General features: G+C 41.6%; 1 protein-coding gene and 1 long non-coding RNA gene across 3 annotated transcripts in view; one reads left to right on the top strand and one right to left on the bottom strand.

The window, feature by feature from the left end:
• LOC120551570 overlaps positions 1 to 25,321 on the bottom strand; it is a 111,952-nt gene that overhangs the window by 32,751 nt on the left and 53,880 nt on the right. The window lies entirely within an intron of this gene.
• On the top strand, positions 13,822 to 24,114 carry kcnj16 (potassium inwardly rectifying channel subfamily J member 16). Of its 2 annotated transcripts, none has more exons than XM_039789057.1 (2): positions 13,822 to 13,885; positions 20,040 to 24,114. In XM_039789057.1, the coding sequence occupies exon 2, from the start codon at positions 20,050 to 20,052 to the stop codon at positions 21,274 to 21,276; it is 1,227 nt and encodes a 408-aa protein (XP_039644991.1). In that variant the 5' UTR covers positions 13,822 to 13,885; positions 20,040 to 20,049; the 3' UTR covers positions 21,277 to 24,114. The 2 variants fall into 2 exon arrangements, with proteins under 2 accessions (XP_039644991.1, XP_039644990.1); XM_039789056.1 differs by lacking the exon at positions 13,822 to 13,885 and adding an exon at positions 14,385 to 14,505.

The following is a 25,321-nucleotide window of genomic DNA, read 5'->3' as shown; positions in this document are numbered from 1 at the left end:
TTACACTACAATGTCAAATATACCTCATGTAATGTAAACCTCCGTCACAGAGCTTGTTTTCATTATTAAGATTGTTTGTCTGTCTGTCTGTCAGCAGGATTACAGAAAAAAATAAATAAATACTGGCCTCATTTTCATGAAACTAGGTGGAAGGGTGGATGTAGCACGGGCCAAGGAAGAACCCATTACATTTTGGAGCGGATCCAAATCACGGGGCGGATACACAAAACATTTCACGCTTTCGCTAACTCTGCAAAGATAGGGCGTGGCCAGCCCGTTCTAATTCCCAGGGCGTCATATACATATAATAGAATTATGCACTCAATCCATTCAGCCTCTTTTTTCTTATGTTCTTATGCTATTTTGTATATATTTGTTTCTGTATGTATTGCTTATTTCATATCAATGTTCAATATGTTTGTTTGTTTATGTATGCACACACCACCAAGGCAAATTCCTTGTGAGTGTACCTTACTTGGCAATAAACCCTTTCCTGATTCTGAAATAACAACGACAAAGTCTACGTAGTGAGGAGGTCGGGGTGGTCAAACACAGGTCTTTCACTCAGGACTAGACCTGCACGATAAATCGTTATAAAATCGCAATCTCGATTCACGATTTAATTTTTAATTGACATTGCAATGACAAAGTGTCTTTTAGTCACGTGTTTCACTCGTCGAGGGAGCGCGGAAGTTCGGAAATAAGCCAAATGGATATAGATGAAAACCCAAGTACTAGTGACGAGAATCAGCCAACCACTCAGTCTCAAACCGAACTCGTTCCGAAATAAGGCTCGCATTCGGTGGTTTGGAAGTATTTTGGATTCAATCCAGTCTAGGATACAATTTAAAATACTGATGATGATTTTTAAAGCTCTTCACGCCCTGCTACATAGCTGGTATCATTCATCCCCATGTAGCCCCCAGGTCCCTCAGATCCTCCAGCCAAGGTCTCCTCCATGTCCCACGGTCCCGGCTTAAGCAAAAAGGGGACAGAGTTTTTTCTGTTGCTGGCCCTCATCTGTGGAACCAACTGCCACCTGACATCAGAAATGCCCATACAATTACAATATTCAAAACCAGCCTCCAAACTCACCTATTTACACTGGCCTTCCCTGTGTTCTAATTGTCTTACCCTGTTATGTCTGTAATTAAGTGTTTGTCTCTTGATGTCTTAGCTTAAATCACTGATCTGTAAGTATATTTATTTTATTATCCATCCATCCATCCATCTTCGTCCGCTTATCCGGTGTCGGGTCGCGGGGGGAGCAGCTCCAGCAGGGGACCCCAAACTTCCCTTTCCCGAGCAACATTAACCAGCTCCGACTGGGGGATCCCGAGGCGTTCCCAGGCCAGGTTGGAGATATAATCCCTCCACCTAGTCCTGGGTCTTCCCCGAGGCCTCCTCCCAGCTGGACGTGCCTGGAACACCTCCCTAGGGAGGCGCCCAGGGGGCATCCTTACCAGATGCCCGAACCACCTCAACTGGCTCCTTTCGACGCAAAGGAGCAGCGGCTCTACTCCGAGCTCCTCACGGATGACTGAGCTTCTCACCCTATCTCTAAGGGAGACGCCAGCCACCCTCCTGAGGAAACCCATTTCGGCCGCTTGTACCCTGGATCTCGTTCTTTCAGTCATGACCCAGCCTTCATGACCATAGGTGAGGGTAGGAACGAAAACTGACCGGTAGATCGAGAGCTTTGCCTTCTGGCTCAGCTCTCTTTTCGTCACAACGGTGCGATAGATGGAATGTAATACCGCACCCGCTGCGCCGATTCTCCGACCACCTCCCGCTCCATTGTCCCCTCACTCGCGAACAAAACCCCAAGGTACTTGAACTCCTTCACTTGGGGTAAGGACTCATTCCCTACCTGGAGAAGGCATTCCATCGGTTTCCTGCTGAGAACCATGGCCTCCGATTTAGAGGTGCTGATCCTCATCCCAACCGCTTCACACTCGGCTGCGAACCGATCCAGTGAGTGCTGAAGGTCGCAGGCCGATGATGCCATCAGGGCCACATCATCTGCAAAAAGCAGCAATGAGATCCCCAGCCCACCGAACTGCAACCCCTCCCCACCCCGACTACGCCTCGATATCCTGTCCATAAATATTACAAACAGGATTGGTGACAAAGCGCAGCCCTGGCGGAGGCCAACCCTCACCTGAAACGAGTCCGACTTACTGCCGAGAACCCGGACACAGCTCTCACTTTGGTCGTACAGAGATTGGATGGCCCTGAGTAGAGACCCCCTCACCCCATACTCCCGCAGCACCTCCCACAGTATCTCCGGGGGACCCGGTCGCACGCCTTCTCCAAATCCACAAAACACATGTAGACCGGTTGGGCATACTCCCAGGCCCCTCCAGGATCCTTGCGAGTGAAGAGCTGGTCCGTTGTTCCACGACCAGGACAGAATCCGCATTGTTCCTCCTCAACCTGAGGTTCGACTATCGGCCGAACCCTCCTTTCCAGCACCTTGGAGTAGACTTTACCAGGGAGGCTGAGAAGTGTGATACCCCTGTAATTGGCACACACCCTCTGGTCCCCCTTTTTAAAAAGGGGAACCACCACCCCAGTCTGCCACTCCTTTGGCACTGTTCCAGACTTCCACGCAATGTTGAAGAGACGTTTATTTTATTATTCTGTGGCTACTGCGCTATGTACAGCACTTTGGTCAGTGCGAGCTGTGTTTAAATGTGCTATAAAAATAAACTTTACTTACTTACTTTAACCCTACCCACGATCTTTTCCTAACCAAGTACCTTTGTTTGAATTCACAACGTTAACCACATGTTCCTAGTGCCTACAGCCACCGTAGTGGAGCGTCACAGATTGAAGCGCCGGGCTACCCAGTGCGTATATAAGTGACGCCAACGACAAAGCGTCAGTATGTGACGAGTTGGGATGAGAACGTGTTGGCATGGCCTTGGCGGTGGTCTGATTCTATTTATGTACAAAGTTATGTTTGTGGGATGCAATCAAATCTATAGACTACAAACACGGGCCGTTAAATTTATAGAAAATGTCCTCAATGTCAATTGCAATATTGTTTAGAAAAAGCTCCAATTACATGATGATGTAGAATGTTCCTCATATCATTCAGCCCAACATGGCATCATGACTTTGCGTAAACATACACGCCACTTTCCTAAAGCCAAATGGCGTGTTATCTGTACGCATTTTGAGCTATCCACGTGTATGTCTACGCTGTATACAGCGGATGTAAACATACACACCACGTGGCGTCGCCACGTTGTGTGTTATAGCGAGAATGTGCCATACTACCGCGAGAACGTCACACGCTTGAAAATAAATAATTAAAAGGTTGGGTTTAGGAAGAGAACATTGGGAAAGGCTTTAGTAACACAAAAAAACGACAAAAACACACAAAAAACACGCTGGACGCAAACCCCGCTCTCCTGGGTGAAAGTCCTGCGTTTTACCCATCTGCGGACTTACGTCCCTTCATACTACTCGCTACAGCGAAAATTCACATGAAATGTAGGTCGATGGCGCCCGAACGGTGTAGAAAAACACGCTAAAAAATGATTATGAGTCTTGATAACACGCCAAAATGGCATACAAATTGGCGTGTCATACATTCGCCAATTTCTGAGATCTGTCTGTTCAGCCATAGTACCTGGTACAAAACTCAACGGACAGATGATTTCATGAACAAACATCTCCTGTATGTTTTCACAGGGACGTTTCTATGAGATCTTTGTGCTTCACTCACATTAGCTTTAAAAAAGGTGCCCTGCCATACAAAACCATTTTTACTTGCATTTTTTGAAATATGTTCGGTCCATATGTGTTTGTGTTATGTGGTGAATGTGAAAATGAACTGCTACCTCCTCTGTCAGCTCTAGCCACTGAACAGAAATAAACAGAGAAATCAGGCCAATTACAAAATCTGGTCAGTCTGATGTGGCGTTGCCTGAGCTCATTATTATTCATGAGCTCGCCCGGTTGCGCTGGGTAAAGGATTCTGATAGCCAGGCTCACATTGGCTAGCTGTTAGCCAATCAGAGTCAAGCAGCTTAGCTCGTTGAATATTAATGAGAACTGGCACAAATCGAGCTGAGTCTTCCTGCAGGCTTTCTATACCACGCTAGAATGGCTTGAAACAAGGTAACCAAGGCATTTTTTCCACACAAAAAATACTGCTTCATTCAGATAGGACTTTGTCCCCACATGGCATCAGGTCAGTCTTTTCTGAAGTGGTGTTTAATGTACAATGAGAGTCTCCAGGCTCATTCTGTATGGTTTTAGAAGCAATACAACACTTAGAGCCACCATGGACTCCAGGCGAGGAGTACAGCTTTTTGTGGTGGGATCTAATTGTTGGCATTAGTGTTTAGTTGTAAAACTTTAGGACAAACCTTGGAAAAGAAGCATCAGAAATGTTCGCCTCAGTGCCCGTTTTCACAGTTTTCCGAGTTGAACACCTCACAAAAGTAAGTGAAAGATTATTGTACAATGTACCTGTGCCTCATAAAGATAAAGAAATGCATTTGTTGTCGACTGATTTTCTTTGAGCAGCAGTTTGTGAATGAGCTTCAGGTCTCGTTAAGCTCTCTGAACAATGCCGTTTTCCTGACCGTAAACTCTTTGGCGGTGTTGAAGACTATTTTACTCTCAGCACAGAAAGTCAAATGAAGCCAAAGACTTTCTTGATGCAGATTGTGGATGAATTTGGGGCTAAATACGAAAGCTGTAGTCAAAAATCATTGAATTTCCACCTCATACTAAGATCTGAACACTCGCCCCTGCAGAATGCTGTCAATCTGATTGGAAACTTGGTAGTTGATGTTTGAACCCGAACCCGCGTAGACCGCAAGACAGCGCTTGAAGTCGATGATGATATTTTTAGTGCAGCTGGAATGAGATTGTTTAAACAAACGTATTTCCAAGAGATCCTCAGAGGTTGAATCATTTCGCCCCAGCGCAGTCAAAGACACGAAGTTTGGCAGATCAAAGTCTGGACGTTTGATCACTGATCCCGTTTCTTGAACTTAAAAAGAAATGACATAATTGTGCAAGAGAGGGAGCAGATAGGTTACAAAAGAAACACTGAATCAGAACAGAGTCAGCCGTAAAGACACAGCACAATGTAGTGGTAGCTCCTGCTTCCAAACGTAGCCCTCTTTGACAATATACTATGAGCCGAGTAAACACTGGCCTGGTTTTATTGAGGTACCTAACGGGCTGTTTACGCTGCCTGTATAATAGCCAGTAAACAGCAGAAAATGGACGAAGGAAATTGTTTGTGTGTGACACCTTGATTTTATAGATCCAAACTCTAAGCATGGCACCATAAACACGATTTATAAACCATTTAATCTGTGCTTAAAACCAAATGGGTTAAGAGATTTTAATCTTTTATGAGCCTGTCTGATCAAATTAATGTCTTCAAGCAATACTAGCTGCATAATGAGGCTTAGACTGCACATTCTATGATAATTACAGTGTTTGAGCCAGGATTGCTATCGGCAGATCTGCCCTTTATTATAAAGGGGGACAATTGGGAGCAGAGAGGTTGCAGTCATGGGACATTTTATGTTCACTGTTGCAATGGAGCACTCTGCCTCCAACCCAGCGATTATCTTGTTTTATTTTGTCTTTTATCAGGAAGCAATATTGAAAATAGGGGAAATTAGAGAGACATGAAGGAACAAGTGGGGATGGAAACCTGCAAAGTTCGCCAAATGGTCCGGTGTGGTAGAGAGCCAGTATAAAGTAGCCGTTTCCCCTGGAGGTGCTCGGCTAGATTAGCGTCACATCACAGCATCATGAGCCGTGACATAAGAATGCGTATGAAACTCTCTCTCTCACACGCACACACACACACACACACACACACACACACACACACACACACACACACACACACACACACACACACACACACACACACACACACACACACAACGTAGCAGTTACTTCTGAATAGAACAAGAGACAGTGAAATTACTGGAACTTTAGAGATCCCCAGCCAGTGCAGCGAGCACGAAATTCCCTCCTGACCGATTTATCACTTTTTTTGGTCTATGAGTGTGTGTGTGTGTGTGTGTGTGTGTGTGTGTGTGTGTGTGTGTGTGTGTGTGTGTGTGTGTGTGTGTGTGTGTGTGCGTGTTAAGACAATTGAGATTTAAACCACAGCAGTTTTAAATTTCAGCCGTTTCCCATACAACCGAGTAACAAAGGGGTAAACCTATATCTTCTGTAATCCAAAGAAGGCCGAATAAAGAAAACAAAGATAAGCAGGGTGACAATTATAGATCTGGCCCCAAGAATAACCAGCTACAGAGAATGAGGATGGGATGCCACACCAGAGGTGAAAGAACATTGCAGGGTTTTCTCTAGGTCAGGGGTTCGGCAACCTTTTTAACATGAAAGTGCCATTGCCCTGCTGTGCCACAAACTACTACAACTACTATTTCTGGTCATTGTTCCAGTATCTTTATTGTGACTATTATTGCCATTGTTCATCACACCCCCAACCGGCACCGTCAGACACCGCCCACCAAGAGTCTGGGTCTGTCCCAGGTTTCTCCCTAAAAAAGGAGTTTTTCCTCGCCACTGTCACACTAAAATCTTTCTCTTGGGGCAAATTACTGGAATTGTTGGGTCTTTGTAAATTATAGAGTGTGGTCTAGACCTACTCTATCTGTAAAGTGTCCTGAGATAACTCTTGTTATGATTCGATACTATAAATAAAATTGAATTGAAAGTCCAGTACTAACCAATCAAAAACAGGTCTAGGAGTAGGACGGGTCTTGGGGAATGTGGATGGGGGCAAAGTCAATCAAACTACGTGAATATGAGATTGTGCTCCTGCCAATCAATGTCTGAGAAAAAGGTCATCTGGCATGCAGATGAGAGGACACTTCAACATTTCCCAAAAAGTCTCTTAAGCAGTTGTTGGTAATGTGCCATTAACCAATAATAATTACTGGTTTATTGGCATGTCTTTAAAAAAAACACAATTGTCTACGCTACTGCACGGAGCCCCCGTGTCACTGCAAAATAGCCTCGGGAAGGAACTTGTTTTGGTGGAACGTGGACGTTTAAAAGTTGTTTTTAGTCCTACAACAGAAAACTCAGATTAGATAGTCTAGCTAGCTGTCTGGATTTACCCTGCAGAGATCTGAGGAGCAGTTAACCATAGTCCTCAGAAATCCACCGGCGGTTAGAACGCCAACACAAAAGGAAGAGGAAGGGGACGGACATCTGGCCAAAAATTTCTGACGGCAATCCTTGAAGTGGAAGGTCGTGGAAATAGACTATTTATCTGCTAACCAAATATTCTCTGAATTTTTCTGGACTGTCGGGGATTCACGTTGGCCTAGCGGCCTGCCAGGCTTTTGCAATTGTAGGGGAAACACTGCTTTATTTAAAAGGTCCCATGACATGGTGCTCTTTGGATGCTTTTATATAGACCTTAGTGGTCCCCTAATACTGTATCTGAAGTCTCTTTTATATAGACCTTAGTGGTCCCCTAATACTGTATCTGAAGTCTCTTTTATATAGACCTTAGTGGTCCCCTAATACTGTATCTGAAGTCTCTTTCCCGAAATTCAGCCTTGGTGCAGAATTACAGCCACTAGAGCCAGTCCCACAATGAGCTTTCCTTAGGATGTGCCATTTCTGTGTCTGTAGCTATTGAGGAGGAGAGGGGGGGGGGCAAGGTGGAGGGTGGGGGTGTGGTCTTGATCAACTGCCACTTTGCTTGTTTGAAAGCCATGATGTCTCTCTCTCTCTCTCATGGGTGGGCCAAATTCTCTGGGCGGGCAAAGCAGAGAAAGGGGAGGCAACCTTGCTCCTTATGACATCATAAGGAGAAGATTCCTGATTGGTCCATCTGAGCTTTCATTTTCTCAAAGTCAGAGCAGGATACCCAGGGCTCGGTTTACACCTATCACCATTTCTAGCCACTGGGGGACCATAGGCAGGCTGGTGGAATGCATATTAATGTTAAAAAACTTCATAAAGGGAACTTTTCATGCCATGGGACCTTTAAGTAAACATATGGAAAGACTACTCTGTGCTCCATATCTTATTTAGGTAAATCTGTGTCCGACTCTGCGGTCTATTAACCATTAAAGGCATAAAACGCTAACGCTTCTCTACCTGTTGAGAAAACTCTCCCAGCACCTTCACAAATGATTCAGTTGCTTCCCATCTTTGTGTACAGAGAGGGGAATCTGTATCCCGTGGACTGTGTAATGAACATGAAAGGCAGGCCGGTCTATACCAGGTGAAACCAAACCAGAGGCAGGGTGTACAGTACTGTGTTCTTTGCTCTGTTGATCGGAGTCATTATCAGGCAGCTGAACTGCAGTGAACCGAACCCCAGCAGCTGTTAAACAGCCGACAAGGTTCCTACTGCAAAGCTGTTTGTTTGCTTGTTCTGCCTTTTTTAAAGGGAAGATACACTCATATACAGCATTAGTCTGTATATATACAATCATTCCATGTCGACCACACAAACCTCCTAACGCAGGAATACACACTACATGCATGCAATCACTCGCACACACACATATACACACACACGAGGCACAGATGGCCCAGAGAGACACACGCAAACACAAACATGCTCACGCACACCCAGGAAACAAATGTGGCATAGGGACATGGCCGGATTTACCACCAGGGTTTCCTGAGTGGACGCCCAGGGGCCCAGCATGGCACTGGGCTAAATATATTAATATATATAAATATATTGAGAAAGTGTTGCTACTGACAGGTGTTGGTACAAATGGCAATCCAGGACTCCAGATCCCCTCACATTCAAAGTGCATCACCTATAATCCCTGTAACTATTGATTATTTTCATATGATATATTGCTTTATATTCTATTTTCAGAGTGCAAGTAGTCACTATTCCGCCTATTTCACCAGGATGCATCTCTGTGCCACTTTCTGGGAGAGACTGTTCAGACTCTGTTCATGCATAATATTTAAGCATGTTATGTGTATTTTTTTGTCAGTGCTGGGCCTCATTTGACAAAAAAAAAGAAAAAAGATTTACCCAAAATACATTGAAACTGAAAATGATCGCTACCCCAGTTTACCTTTCCTGTGATGCAACTGATCCTGTCTGATCTTTTTTTTCTTCTAGAAATAACTTCCTTTTTTTCTTTTTGCAAGTGTCTGCGTTTCACACCCTGAAATCTTTCTGGCCTCTTAAATCGTGTGCCTTGGCTTTGTGTTGGAACACAACATTGTGCTCATGTATTTTTTTTTGTGGATCATTTTTATTGGGAACAAATTATTTCTTTTTCCTGGAAACGAGGTGATTTGTTATGGGTCCACTTTTTGCTGAGCCCCCCCCGTTAACCCACCAACTGTGTGCACACGGCCCACTTTAAATGTACACAGACACAAACGGACACATGGACACACACATACACGCACACATTTGTTCACTTTTATAATATGCAGTCAGGTTCATGAACATAAAAACTGGCGTTCTTTCACAGACACTCTTAGACACCCAGAGGAATTTACTGTGAAGACCCCCCCCCCCCAATGTGCTCCAACTAGAAAAATAAAACCATTGAGTCATTTCATATGCCTTGCCTTCTTAGTCTGCAGATTTTACAAAGGTGTCAAATAGCTTGCATTACTTTTCCTGCTGCAAGAGCCAATGACCATTTAGTGCAGTCACAGCAAAACAGTGGAGGGAGAAGTTGGATGACCGAATGACCCGCAGAATCTCTCAAACATATCTGGTGGTTAAAGCTGGTTGAATATGGCTGATTTTAGCTACACTCACGCTGTGAGTGCAGGGGATTGTGATCGTGGTGATCTCTACAACTATCGCCATGAAACTTGGACATTTATGTTTCTCCATACGTTAAACCTCAATGACTCGTGGTTACATTCAAACGCACATGGTTACCACCGTGTATCAACACTTCAGTTCCTGACAGTATAGAGAGGCGAAGTCACGCCCTTCTACTTCCGGCCAATGGGACCTATCTTTCGAAAAAATATGAACGAGAGTCAATGGGGAGATAATAATTATTTTTTGATCCTGTTTGAACTCAGCCATGGATTACAAATATGATGTTCGTCAATTTAAAAGATAAGACTGTGAAAATACCTAATTAGAAAGACTGCACACTTCAAAGTCGCATGGATGTCGTCTCGCTGAAGCTACGATGTCTGTGTGTATCGTACCGGGGATGTAACGTTACTCAAATGAGCTTATCTGCTGAAAACACTTCACACTAAACTAAGTGGTCATATGACAAACCTGAGACTTTCTTCGGCTGAAAATTTTTCTTTTAAATTGACGAATTTCACTACCCCGTTCACTACCGTTCATATTTTTTCCGAATTAAGGTCCCATAAGGTCCACCGGAAGGGGCGTGACTTCGGCTCTCTATACCTCTCAGAACTCCCGTCAGCTAACATGCTAAAATGTGAGTCTCAAATGTCTTAGAATGGCCACTGTACAGAAGTTAAACACTTTTGATCTAAGTTTTTTTCTCTAACGATAGCCCCACTAGCTACAAAGATCTGAGAGTTGTTACTCTACTTTTAGCCATGCTAGCCAATTTTGGCAACGGTGGTTGGTCCATCGCTTCGGTCAAGACTAAAATATCTCAGCTGGATGGATTGCCATGAGGTTTTGTACAGATATATATGGTCCCCAGTGGATATGAATCCAAATGACATTGGTGATCTCATGACTTTTCCTATAATACCACCAGAAGGTTTAAATATTTGGTTCAGAGTTAAATGGAGAGGAAGAGACTCGAGGAGAGAGGAGTCTAGGCAACAGGCCTTTACGAAAATGTGGCATCCTTCCTTCGGAGCCGTCATTTTAAAGTGACGTCATTTAAATATGAAGCGTGGCCCAGCTGCCATGGTTTGTATATTGTCACGCCTCTTTAATACACAGTCACAGAAAAGACTTGCGCAAAGGATTTACCTGTGCATCCCTGCTCGTGGCCAGCATCCGCTCACCGTGAGATGCATTTTAGGATGTGAGACATCACGCAGAGATCAATTTCCATGTCACAGGCAGGAGGACGGAGGGGAGAAGAAACGAGGAGGAACAATACAGAGAAATGAGAGGAGCCCTTAAACATCCAGTATACTCGCCATTCCCGACCTGTCGCACGCCAGTGTGACGTCATGGGAGTGCCGTAACTATTTATACCCGCGCATGGTGGTTGCAGTCTTCTCCTGAACAGAGGTGGCGCTAATGAGTAAAGGCTACTAACTTTGCTATTTCTACGGACTAGAAGAAGAAGAAAAAGGTAAACAATGGCGAAGAGAAGCACTTTGAATATTTCAGAATGTCTGCACAACGATTTGATGAGCTACTTCGTCAGACCAAGCCTTTCGTTCACCATAAAAGAACTCATCTTAACCCAGTAAGTTTACAAGAGAGACTTGCAGTCACTCTGAGAGTCCTGGCATCCGGTTGCCCTCGAACTCGTCCATGCTTCCCGTTTCCGCTTTGTCGTGCGCCGCTGAAAAAAATAGAGTGGTGCACGACCTCTTAGTCTTGTGTGGCTGTTGGCTTCTTTCCTTAATTCTTAGAATCAGACTAAGACACAGGGTTTTCATCTGAACGCAGCACCCATACTGAACTCTTCCTCTAATTAAACCATTGCATTTTCAACAACCTCTGTAGCATTACTATACTATAATAATAATTTTTTTTTTTATATATTTGTGAAAAGTACTCCAGCTTTAATTGATCCACTCGCCATTCTCTTACAGTGTGAACTGAGAAAAAAAAAACCCAACAAAAAAAAAAAAAAAAAAAAAAAAAAAACAAAAAAAAAACAAACAAAACAAAAAACAAAACAAATTACTTTTTTTACAAACCAAAAACAAAAAAAAAAAAACAAAAAAAAAAAAAAAAAAAAAAACAAAAAAAACACTCTCTTTTCTTTTTTTTTGTTAAAAAAAAAAAAAAAAACACAATAAAATTTTGCGCTTTTTTTTTTAAAAGTTTTTTTTTGGAAAAAAAAAAAAGAGGGGGGGTAAAGGGGTTATTAAGAAAGAGAGGTGTTTGAGTTCTCTAAGCTCTCTAAGGAGTTTCAGGCTGGGAGTTAGGGGTTTTTGGTCAACTCTTTCAAAAAGAGGCACAAAGGAGGGACTGTTTTTTGTGAATGAAGATGTCTGAGCCAAAGCTGTAAAGAGGAGATTAAATTCATATAGACCAACACATATTTTAACGTTGTTTTAATGTGTCATGCACAGGTGAAGCAAAGAGTAGAAACCATACCACTTATCTTCAAAACTTTTCAGTAGTAACCAATTTTCATTTGCAAGTAAAGAAACCGATATCTCGGGGTAGTTGGCGATAAAGAATCAATTCTAATGCTCGGTCTCTTTATGTCTGAAACCTCCTGTATACAACCAATGAGATTACGTGAACAGTAACATAAGGCTGTTACTAGTACTATTTTTCATTGTTGATTAATCTGTTAGTTATTTGCTTGATTAAATGAGGATTGGTTTGGTTTATACAACTCGTTCTTACTCCAAACTCGTAAAATACGGACGCTTGGGCAGTGGCTCTCAAATAGGACGCAAAAATCCCCCTTCAGCGTGTGTAGAACGCACCGGGCAGAGCAGCAGCTACGCGGCGCTTGAATATGACAATATGTTTTAAGAGCAACAACATTGGCGAGTTGTATGAAAGTACGAAATTCCGCGTAGGGAGGTTGGTTGGTGGGGTGGATGGGTCAAACAACACAGGACCTTCAACCCGGAGGCCGGGGTTCGTGTCCCGCTCATCACGTTTCCTAAAACTAACTGTTGCTTTCTTATTTTCCTAAACCCAACTGTCCCGTTCTTCTTTTCCTAAACCCAACTGTCCCGTTCTTCTTTTCCTAAACCCAACTGTCCCATTCTTCTTTTCCTAAACCCAACTGTCCCATTCTTCTTTTCCTAAACCCAACTGTCCCATTCTTCTTTTCCTAAACCCAACTGTCCCATTCTTCTTTTCCTAAACCCAACTGTCCCGTTCTTCTTTTCCTAAACCCAACCGTCCCGTTCTTCTTTTCCTAAACCCAACTGTCCCATTCTTCTTTTCCTAAACCCAACTGTCCCGTTCTTCTTTTCCTAAACCCAACTGTCCCATTCTTCTTTTCCTAAACCCAACTGTCCCGTTCTTCTTTTCCTAAACCCAACTGTCCCGTTCTTTACCTAAACCCAACTGTCCCGTTCTTCTTTTCCTAAACCCAACTGTCCCGTTCTTTACCTAAACCCAACTGTCCCGTTCTTCTTTTCCTAAACCCAACTGTCCCGTTCTTTATCTAAACCCAACTGTCCCGTTCTTCTTTTCCTAAACCCAACTGTCCCGTTCTTCTTTTCCTAAACCCAACCGTCCCGTTCTTCTTTTCCTAAACCCAACTGTCCCATTCTTCTTTTCCTAAACCCAACTGTCCCATTCTTCTTTTCCTAAACCCAACTGTCCCGTTCTTCTTTTCCTAAACCCAACTGTCCCATTCTTCTTTTCCTAAACCCAACTGTCCTGTTCTTCTTTTCCTAAACCCAACTGTCCCGTTCTTCTTTACCTAAACCCAACTGTCCCGCGTGTCACAGAAACGTACCTTTTATAATCCCACCCACCATCTTTTCCTTAACCTAACTGAGTCAAAAGTGACACCAATAGTCTCAACCCAGCACGTTTAGATAAAGCACGTTTAGCTAAAGCGCGTTTAGAGATGACGCTAAAGGAGACTTTTAGAGTCAATAACAACACCAAAGGCACCTGACCAAGCGTCCGTATGGGAGTGAGAATGTGTTGGTCTATAAAATGTCAGAAAAACTCTCACCACAATTCTTCTGTAGCTGAGACGTAACAGATGAAACCAAAATTATCTGCATGGTTATTCTACTAAAGGTGAGTCAGAACATAGGTTTTGTTCTCTATTTAATGTAAGGTAAAAAGATTTAGTTGATTACATCACTTCAACAGGAGTCTTATTCTGTCACTAACTGTCATTGAAATCTCATCACCATTCAAGCTTAACAACTTAGTAGTTGTGAACCAGGATCTCCAGTATTTGGATCAAGATGTATACACATGTGACAAATAAAGGGGCTCCAAATGTAAACTGCAACTCATTTTTTGTTGTTATTTCAATATTTAGGTATATACAAGTATTAGATCGGAGTTAGTGTGAATAGTTTGCTTCTGTATAACTGAATTGTAAAACAAAAGTTTCCTGTCGCAAAGTACTGAGTGCATTCATGCACCACCGCCCAAACACCTGCACATATGCATACAACTCCGTAACACACATTCATGCATATTTACATTCAGAACAACAACCACACACTCACCGCTCTGTATAACACCATGGGATGCTGAAGGGAGGTGTTATTCTTTAGTTTTTGCAGTGACAAGTGGGCTGGCTCATTGCAGCAGGTGACTGCTACTGTACAGTCCCTCTGAGAGCTTTTCCACTCAGGTACAGACATTCCTGCGACTGGTTTCGGCATTAATTTTTTCCGAAAAAGGTAGGAATCAATCTGTGAAATCTATTTTTTCTGTTAAACTTTGCAGAAATCGCAACAATAGACCTGTTTAATTCAATGACAAATCTGGAGATAACCTTACAAGGTCTTATACAACTATTTAGATACTAAAAATATGATTATTTTACTTTTTACTCAGAATAAATGCTCTGGGAAAATGTTAATTGCATGGTTCTAAAAATACTGGATGAGTGAGGCAAATCTGAGGCAACAGAAAGGGCGCGGACAGTAGAACAATCAGTAATCTGAGCCTCGGTATTAAGAGCCGTAATCCAACTCCTGAATGGTTAAGAAAGAAAACAAGATGTGGTCAGGGGGATAAGCGATGTTTGCGATCATGTTTCACAAAGAAATCTGATCCAAGTCAGAGTCATGAGAGAGACATTGTTTTAATATTGACAGTATAGAAAACAACCACTGGCAGATTGTTCTTTTCTTATTGGGAGAATAATGCATAGGAAGATGTCCAAGGACAGTTGTAAAAAAGAAGATGTGGATGTGTGAGGTGCCATCACTGCTGACACAACAGCACTGACTCTGTTTCATAAATATGACACTATTCATCTACTAATCAGTGAATTGTGCAAGACTGGTAATCCTAAAGGTCATGTTGGTCTCCAAGAAAAATCGCACAGCAGTACTCAAAAAGGACATGAAACTGTGTTAGACCAACAAATGGCTCATTTAAATTCCATGGCACAGGCCCAAAATCAAACCCTGTACAGAGAGAGAAAGAGAGAGACGTGAAGACATTGATCTGATCGACACTCGTAGTAAAAATCGACATCTAAGAGGTTAAATCCTGCGTCTGGTTTCAAGTTCCTTCTCTTTAAAAAGCAACGTTTAAGATGAAGCAAGCTAAACGCAAAACACTCTGGTGCTCTGCTCCACTTGGCACTTTGAAGCTTGGATAAACCATTAACCTTCAGACACAAATCCTGACTCGATCATGTAGAAACGTCTCATGAGGTCTCAGCACTGTGACCGTTTAACTGCATTTTAAAACAAACTCTCCCGGACATGAGGAGAACCTCCAGTGCAGATCAATATCAACAGATTTGACACTTGTTTCTAGAAATATTCCTGAAACGATCCCCGCCGCTACCAAACGGTTCCTTTGGCAAGCGAGGGAGAGGATTGGTGGCATTTTTTTTTTTTAAATTGGTAAAATATTTTGCAGCATGGAGGTCATTAGAGGTGGCAGAAAGCCTCTGGGCAGAACTAAAACTAGCCACCCGTGTACACGGTTCTGTTCCAGTGAACCGCAGATGGGTGGCACAATGTCATTTGCAGAAAGTGAGCATGTAATGGAGTTGTAAGTGCCCCGAGCAGAAGAGGAAACAAGCCAATTGGCCAAGTTGTTTCCAGAGTTCATCCCTTGATTGTCAGCAGTGGGTGACGGCCCTTTAGTCTAACTTTAGAATACAAAAGAACGCTCTTATTGTGAAAAGCAATGATTCAAACCTCAGAAATATCAAGTATCAAAGCTTTGTTCATGGAAAGTGCAGTGGAAACTTTATGCCGAAAGGTCAGGATGTGTTTGGGTTGTATGAGGTTGCTCTGTGTAATGTCTTGTTTTGTACACAGAGCTGCTTGTTTCAGGTCATAAGCTCCGTAATTTTGGCAGAGGGAATGTGGAGAAAACAGCTCAACCTAGTGGGTCAACACAGAGAACTTATCGGGACTGATGTGCTGCTCGGTGGGTAAAACCACAATACAGTAAAAATATAAATGACTTAATTAGCCAAGCTTTTTAATGCTCAGCATGATGGTTGTCCATCATTTTACTTGAATAATTAAAAGAATCCCACATATTACAGTAGAAGAAAGTACATTAAGTTGACTGCAAGTGGTGGAAATTCCTTCTCAGTATCTTGAACCATTTAAAAAACATTCAGGGTTGATTAAAAAGTCTTTTCATGGCCCGATACTCCAGATGCTATTATGGTCAAAATCACTTCAACAACAGTTACATCACGTCAAAAAATGTAGAATGGCTGATTAATTGTGTCTTTTGAGGTTGAGTTTATTAGCTGACCACATGCAACACGATGGGAGTAACCCAATTTCACAATTTTCATACTTTCAGAATGCTTCAGACTTTATTTATGCATTCATTTATTTTTTTGTGAGAGTGACAAAGTCTACACGGACTGCCTGAGCATTCATCTTCATTATGCCTCGTTAGTCCCGACTCTACAGCGCAGGAAGATAAAAGTTCAGCAGAACTACTGTATGAACAGTAGCTCCATCACTGAATTTTGAAAATATTTACTGAATTTTACATTTTATTTTATTAATATAATAAAAATTATAAATAAAAATATTCGCAATTAGTAAATAGGAGGGCTGCAACTAATGTTTATTTTCATTATCAATTAAACTGCTGATATTTTTTTTCAATTAACCAAGTCCTTGTTGGTTTATAAAAAGTTTGTAATATTTTGAAAAATGCTCCACACAATTCGCTAACGTCCGAGGTGACCAACAATCCAAATTCCAAAAGATATTAAGTTCACAATAACATTTAACAAAGAAGCATGTCGGTCAAAACAACGGGTCCACAGCCAGACTAATGCTAATGCCGGAGTGCTAACATGATCACAATGACGATGCTAACAGTCTGATGTATAGCAAGTAATATTTAGCATGTTCACCCTCTTACCTAAGCGTGTAAGCATGCTAATATTTTCTAATTTGCACTACACCCAAAGTACAGCTGAGGCTGAATATCATTAGTTTTTCAGGTATTTGGTTATAAAGTATTGAACATAATTTACATTTTTGACATGATTACGGTGATAAAAGTTATTACAATTCATCCAGAGGACAACATATATATTTGTACCAAATTCAATGATAGATTCTCAAGATATTTTACTCCCAACCACAAAAGCCAAACTCATGGTGGCGCCAGAGGAAAAGTCCTCGGAGGACTATGAATGCGTGTACAAAATGTTACGGCAATCAATCCGGTAGCTGTTGAGATATTTCAGTCCGGACTCCAGTGTTGCACCGACAAGACAGTGTGCATTCCCTTGAACCAAAAATGACGATTGATCGATAATAAAAAAATAGTTTCTACATAATTTTCTGTCGAAAGATTAATCATTGCAGCTCCGCTACCTAACTGAGACGAACATTTAAACAACTATTCAAAGTTGTGAAAGCAGAAAAAAGCATCAGGATAAAGCAGCAACGTTTTGACACACCTGTAGTGCTACTGAGGAAGTCAAGATAACTGCATGTCTTTGCACTTTTTATTCTTCTACAAAATGATCTGCAGGTCAGAAAGAGGTTTCATTTCAGACTGATAACCTATGAATGCCACAGTCTCTTGGTTTTCCAGTAGGATGCTGCGTTTTTCTCCTTTCGTCCATATCAGGGTAGTTAGGAAGGGATTATGGGAAGCTAATAGGACGTTATTTCTATGACCTCATGGAGTGAGCTCCATAGTCTGGCAGTGGGGACGTTCGCTGTAGCCAGGAGAAAGTGGAGTCTGTGACTGGAGCCCAGTTCACTCAGTCAGATAGCGGTGATTCAAACCCCATTTGTTTTGGGCGTAGAGGATGCTCTCAGTGGTTTGGCTGTGATTGATTCTTCCTCTGCCCGTGATCGCACCATGACACTATTCCAGTTTCCACATCCCTTTTTCCCCTGCTAACTTAGACCAGTTCAGACCTGTGGTGCTTCTTTTATTGGCCCTCTGACAGTTCTTTGACCTCCACCCAGAAAAAAAAAAAAACGGTCTTGGGCCATTGCTTTGGACAAGAGCATACCGTTGCATGGAAAAATGATTGTAGGTTTACAGAGCGTGTAACGTTACTGGGGCAAAATACATCCTACTGTGGCACAGCAACAGACCACTCACCACTAAACAGATTACACGTAGTATTAAAGTGTGAAAAGTCATCTTTACAGAGTTTTAGCTGAACTAATGCTTCAGTCCTACACTGATAAACAGTAGAAAATTGTCTTTTAATGTGCTCTTTCCTTTATGGCCTTTGCCCAAATGGGATTTTGTAAAGTCCATTAGTAGAGTTGCATTAAATACCGAGCTGATATATTTCTAAAACTGCTAAGTATCTATGGAGTACAGATATGGGCTGCATCTTGGCATCCTTTGTTTATTGTACAAGAAGAAAAAAAAATCTGTGGCATAAAATGGCATATCAGCAGCAGAAGAAATTAGCAGCCCAAGCAAGGACTGTTGCAATGAGTTTTGTATCTCCAGGCAACTGACCCATTGTGATTAAATGTATTGACAACCAAAGCACAGCCGAAAAACTAGAGACAAAATATGAATGAAAACACGTGAATGAAATAATAAGTATAACCCATGATGGAAAGAAAAACTACAAAACCGGCCATACAACAGATTTTTTTAATTTTTTTTCTCATCATTGTTTTGTTTGTCCTGTCTTACAGTTTTTGTTGTCAACAAAGTGCTGCTCATTATGTATTTATATTATTAGATAGAAGAAGTTGGAGATTTCCAGTGATCAGCCAATGTATTTGATACTTTGAAGACTCCGCTGGTAATGGTTTCCTCCAACAATGGCAGCAGGGAAAAAAAGTTGGAAAAAGGGCAAGACAGGTTTACGTGAATGGCTGTTTGCTGTATCAGAGCAACAGGCCAGGCTATCAGAATACTACTTTGGTAGTATATCAGAATACTACTTTGGTAGTATTCTGAATGATATGTGTAGAAGTTGCAGCATCAAAACATTCAGCAATTAAACACATTTCTGTTCACTGTATTTATATTTTTATTATATATATATATATTTCAAGTCTAGTATGAGTTCTACGGCTTGTTTGAAACATTTCCTTTGTCAACAGGGGAAACATAGCTTCATATTTGCTTTTAAAGGATATTTATAAAAAAAGAAGAAGAAAATAAATGTAATGCTCCTCTAAATTGGTGCGGAAGCTTACTTATAGCCATGACAAAATCTGGGATTCTGTGTCAGATGTTTGTTGTATGTGGACTCCTACATCCTCATGTGGGTCAGAGATCTGACAGCTTTCAGCAGCTGTTTGGTCACGTTTGCAGAGTTGTCTGTCTGCTCTTGCATTCATGACCTGCATTACTCTAATGACCTTCTCTCAATGTTATGGGTCAGTTGAACTACGAAACAACTAACTCCAAAGCTCTCAGTCCAAATTGACACATGTGAGAAAGTTGCCGATTTGGGACTCTGTTTAGGGATTGATTTACACCTGGGTTGCAAGGTTAATGCCCTTAATTGCAACTAATTACACAGAATGATCACGTCAGGCCTTCCAAACCTCTAATAACAAACGTGAATTTCTGAAAAGAAAGTGCCTCTTACTAAACAAAACTATTACTAAACAAAACTATTTCAATTCAATGTTTTTGGAAAAGACACTGTGGAAACAAAATCCTGCACAGTGACTTTAACCTAAAAGCTCAAAGTGTTAATAATTGCCTGATATTTGCCAAGTCATGCGGATGAATAAAATTGCTAAACGTCCTTTTCTATTCCATACAGCCTCTGGAAGATGCATAACCAATACATATCTGTGAGCCCCATCGATGACATCACTCTGAAGACCGAGAATGGACCTCAACCAAAGAAACACCGCTACGTACGCAAAGAGGGCAGCTGTAACGTCGCATTTCGCCACGTTCCCGAGGAGTGTCTCCTGTTTGTGACCGACATCTTCACCACCTTGGTGGAGATCAGATGGAGGGTAATGTTCCTGATCTTTGCCTTGTCTTACATCCTGTCCTGGCTTTTCTTCGGCATCCTCTACTGGGTCATCGCTCTCGCTAACGGCGATACCAGTAACATGACAAATGAGCCCTGCATGTACGAAGTGCACAGTTTCACCGCTGCTTTCCTGTTCTCGCTTGAAACTCAAACAACCATTGGCTACGGTTACAGAGGAATGTCCGAGAACTGCACGATTGCCATTATCGTCGTCACTATACAAGACGTCATCAGCTGCTTCATCGATACGTTTGTCATCGGAATTGTTGTCGCCAAAATGGCCTCGGCCAGAAAGAGGGCACAGACAGTGGGCTTCAGCAACAACGCCGTCATCAATCTTCGTGATGGTTGCTTGTGTCTTTCCTTTAGAATCGGGGACTTCCGCAGGAACCACCTAGTGGAGGGGACGGCATGCGCTCAGATTGTCCGTTCCACCGTGCATAACACAGGGAAAATGGACGTGACATTTGAAGATCTGGTCATCCAGCAGAAGGACATCGTCCTTGTCACGCCTACCACCGTCTTCCACAGGATCGAACGCGGCAGCCCTCTGTACAAGATGAGTTTGGTAGATCTCAGGAAAGAAGACTTTGAGCTGGTGGTGTCCTTTACCTACACGGACGACCGCAGTGGTATGCTGCATCAGACCCGAACCTCGTACACTCCAGCAGAAATCTACTGGGGTCTGATGTTCCAGGAGATGATCAGGGTCAGCAGGAAGCACTACAGGGTGGATTACTCCTTGTTTAATACAACCGCTAAGGTGCTGGTGCCCGAAGTCAGTGCTGAGGAGTACGAATACAAGAAGCAGCGGCTGCTCTGTCCCAGATATTCCCCGCAACCTTCACCCGGACCTTCCCCACAGCCAAATCATCATGAAAAACTTATGAAACCCCCAACAGTAACTGTAGAACTTGTAAAAGATAGTTGTCCTGAACTAACTGTTTCAACATATCAAGAAGACTATCAATATCAAGACACGTCGACTCTGCCCAATGCAAATACAGAAATGTAAAAGCAGAGCCACGTTTGAGGCGGCCATTCATTAAGAAATTGTGTTGATTGTCCATTTCTTTAGAGAAGTCACTGCTAAAGAGGAATGTTGAGGATGCTATTGAATCTCAATTACTGTAAAAATGTTGTAAGTTCTGGCTTCTCTGTGTTTTAGCATGTGGTATTTAATTTAATTTGTGGTTAAGTGACACTCCAGCCAAAATCTGTCTTTTAAGTATCAAAGACTCAACCATTGAAACCTTGAATGATGGCACCCATTAATTTCAATGAGAGCTGATTATTCAGCACACAAGCTACAGGCTATTGAATGGATCCTTAGCAGTGGTACAGTGCGGTACAGGCTTCAGAATGCTTTACAGAGCGCTACCAAATACTAGTAATGACGTATGCTGCCTCCATCTGTCCGTGATCATTGCCTTGCAGATCGTCTCACCAGGCTACATTCAAAATCCCCACCTTCTCATCCTTAAAACAGAATAGGTCCGCCTCTGGCACCGCCCTTGACTTTATATTGAGAGGACATCACAGACAAAAAAAAATGTTTTTGTGGGCTTTAGGAAGGTTTTACAGAGATTAAACCTCCATAGTTTAACAAGACTAAGAGTCCACAGCCGCACTAGTGACTCCATGAGGATGTAACACAATGACAATGTTAGCATGTTGATGTGTGGCAAGTATAATGTTTACCATGTTAACCATCTTAGTTTAGCTTGTTAGCATGCTAACCTTCGGTAATTAACACTAAAAACAAAAGGCCAGTTGAGGCTGATGGGAATGTCATTAGTTTTGTAAGGTATTTAGTCAGAAACCAAAGTATTGGAAGAATTTAAATTATTGCACGATGATAGTATGATCTGAAAAGTGTGTGTGTGGGGGGGGCATATATTTAGGTCTCACAACAGAGAAATTTTAATCACAACCATGAATGGCTAAACCTCACGGTGCTAAAAGAATAGTCAGGTGATCACCAAAGCCAGTTGAAATCATCCTCTGGGGACCATGAATGTCTGTAAAAACATCCAATCCATCCAATAGTTGAGCTATTTCAGTCTGGACAGAAGTGGCTGAGCAAACAACAAAATTCACACAATTTATAATACAAAGACTTACAGTTGGCAGTGTTCACAGCTTTGAGTTGTCCTTACAGAGACATTTTAACACACCTGCCTTCCAAAACGCCAATCTGTGGAAATCGAAAAAAAAATTTTGAGCTGCAATAATACTACTGTTTCACAATCTCTATTAATACATCCATGATTGGGCCCATGAGGGCGCCCACCTGCTACTGTGTCATTGGTCAGGAGTAGCTAGCGAGTGACAAGCATACGACCCAAATTGTCAACTTCAACAGGAATTTACACAGATTAATGAACGGGAGGCAGGGTTGTGTATGAGACGTGATAAAACAAGTGCTTTTAGTTTGGTGAAGGGGTGAGTGGTTTGAGAAGTTTATATGGATGTTTTGACACATTTTTACTTGTTCAATCAATCAAAAATGTATTTATAGCGCACTTTAAAATCCAAAGAGGACACAAAGTGCTGTACAGTAAAACAATAATACATAAAAGCCCTAAATACAAAACTCACACGACCCATATAATACAAATAAAAACAATAACAAACCAAACAATGAACCAATACGATCAATATAACCAACATGAATTGTCAATTTCAGTTTTCAAAGGCCAAAGAATGAAGGTGGGTCGCTGAGAAATTTTAGATATGCAGATAATTTTCCTTATTGTCATCTCTTGAATAACATACTGCAGGAAACTGAAAATGCACCGCAAGTTCTAGAAGTTTAACCAAATTAAAGCAACATCCAAGTCTGATTTTTTAAGACCCATTATGTACCACAACACTTGCAAACTTTGGACCTATTGCTCAGAGGTGCATCTCAATGCACACTTTTTGAAATCCTTCCACAAAATCAAGACCTACTGAAAAGGTTTTGCATGTGCAGCTTCATTTTGACATGGTCATGTTGTCATCCGCATCCACCCTCTTAACTTTAACTTTCATTCTTACAACAACAACGGAAGTTGTAAGATTGTAATTCCTACTGGAATTCATGATGAAACTACAAACTCTTCCAGCCACCTTTTAAGATACAGATAGTCGGTATTTGATACACAGAAAATATAAATACTTGGTGGAGTGACACCACGACATCAAAATATGAAACCTGTAATGCACAGAGGCTCGTTATTTGAAATAGATATATTTTAATAAATTAAATATTTATGGGGCTGTTGTAATATTCAGATTAAGGTTAGTGTAGACATTAGGGCAAACGATAAAAGACAAACCGTATGGTAGAAAATTAGTTTTTATACTTTTTACGGACCATATTTCATTAACTGCTGTTTCCAATGTCAAAAATGAAATTCACTGTAAATCTCAACCTTCTAGCCAACATGGATAAAAAGTCCTTAAAATGACTACTAGGAAATCTACTAAAGAAGACCATGTAATAGAATCAGAAAGCTCCAGAACAGCTTCTATGTAGACCTTGTAGTCAGATTGTTTTGTCAACTGTTTATTTTTTTTTTAAAAGTGTAAAAAGAAATGACGTGGAAATGAAAGGTCAAAACTTCAGATTGTTACCTGCTACATTTTCTCCATCATGTTGCATGACTTTGACTGACTATCACTAAGTTTAATGTCTAGTCGCTGCCAATTGTAAATAAACAGAAGTCATAGGGGCGATGTGGCTATGTCCCTTCTTGAGTAAGGTCATAAGTGTTTATATGAAAGCATGTAAAATGTTAAGTTTTCTTTATGTTTGTGGTGGTGGAATCCCATTTGTTTAGTAGTAAACACAAAGTCAAACAATTAAAAACCGTTTCATCGAACCTTCTCACACTAAAATAAGTGAAGTTATTTGTTAAGAAATCCTGTTTATATTTTTGTAAATGACAAATGTGTTTTATATCCACCAATATATTTCAACATTTTATGTTCCAGCATTTGAGGATATGTTGTAACGGACTGACCAAATGCCTTTCTAAAAATTTGTTGCGTCCGCATCATCAAGCCTATTTTATGAGACAATATTTCTTATAAGACAATTCCAACGTGTCGACGATTGCAATGAAGTGATGTTCACGTGTCTGTTTTGCGTCTTGACTTTGTCTAATAATCGTGTATCTGTTTGAAGTGGGTCATGGTCCTTGTTGAAGAACAAAAGCTCTGATCGGGAAGGTCACTTTGATGTCAAGTAACCAGACAGACAAAAGTAACCAGATGCTGCTTTACAACGTGCTGCTTTGATTTGCAACACTGTGTAATCCAGTTAAAAACATGTATTATTTTTTTTATCATCTATCCAAAATAGATCAATCCAAAGCTCATGTTATTCAGGCAGCAGTCATTAGTCCACGACAGTGATGACGTACTGCGATGCCCTTACTTCTATCAGTCCAAATTGTGTTGTGTAGAATAGTTTTTTTATGAGATAAGATCTCTTCACTGATTACCAGGAAGGGGGAATTAACAGGTCACAGAAGCACAGAGCTCGGCTAGGAAGTAAAACAACGGATAAAGAATTATATGAATGCAACCGTAAAAAGCAACAGTATTTACATTTTATGCATTACAATACGTTAAATTAGGTGAGTCAATTCCCAAATTTTGTGCAAAAAAACATTCCAGAAGTCCAGCAGCGTAACTTCGGCAGTCACGATGTGTGTACTGTACATAAGGTATAAAGCTAAGGTATGGTATTGAACAGTAGCACCAATACTGCTGGACAACTTTTCCTTTTTTGGTATTTTCGTCTTTATCTGACAGAGGAAAGTGTAGAAATAGGGAAGAGAAAGGCAAATGACATGCAACAAAAACGTCCCAAGGCCAGAATCAAACCTGAGACCTTATGGTTACATGGCATGTGCCGTAACCACTCGCCTACCAAGGGACTTCACCGGAGGACAACTTTTAATGTGAAGCAGCATCATGACAAGTTTGCATCTACAGCAACTTCACACAGCTCCACCGCAGGAACTGTAGGAAGAGATGAGGTAACGCACAGTTTATTCAGTACCGTC

The sequence above is a fragment of the Perca fluviatilis genome, chromosome 21 (genome assembly GCF_010015445.1).
Source record: "Perca fluviatilis chromosome 21, GENO_Pfluv_1.0, whole genome shotgun sequence".
In the NCBI taxonomy this organism is placed as follows: Eukaryota; Metazoa; Chordata; class Actinopteri; order Perciformes; family Percidae; genus Perca; species Perca fluviatilis.
Note: the sequence above shows the minus strand (reverse complement) of the source record. Positions and strands in the feature narration are given on the sequence as shown.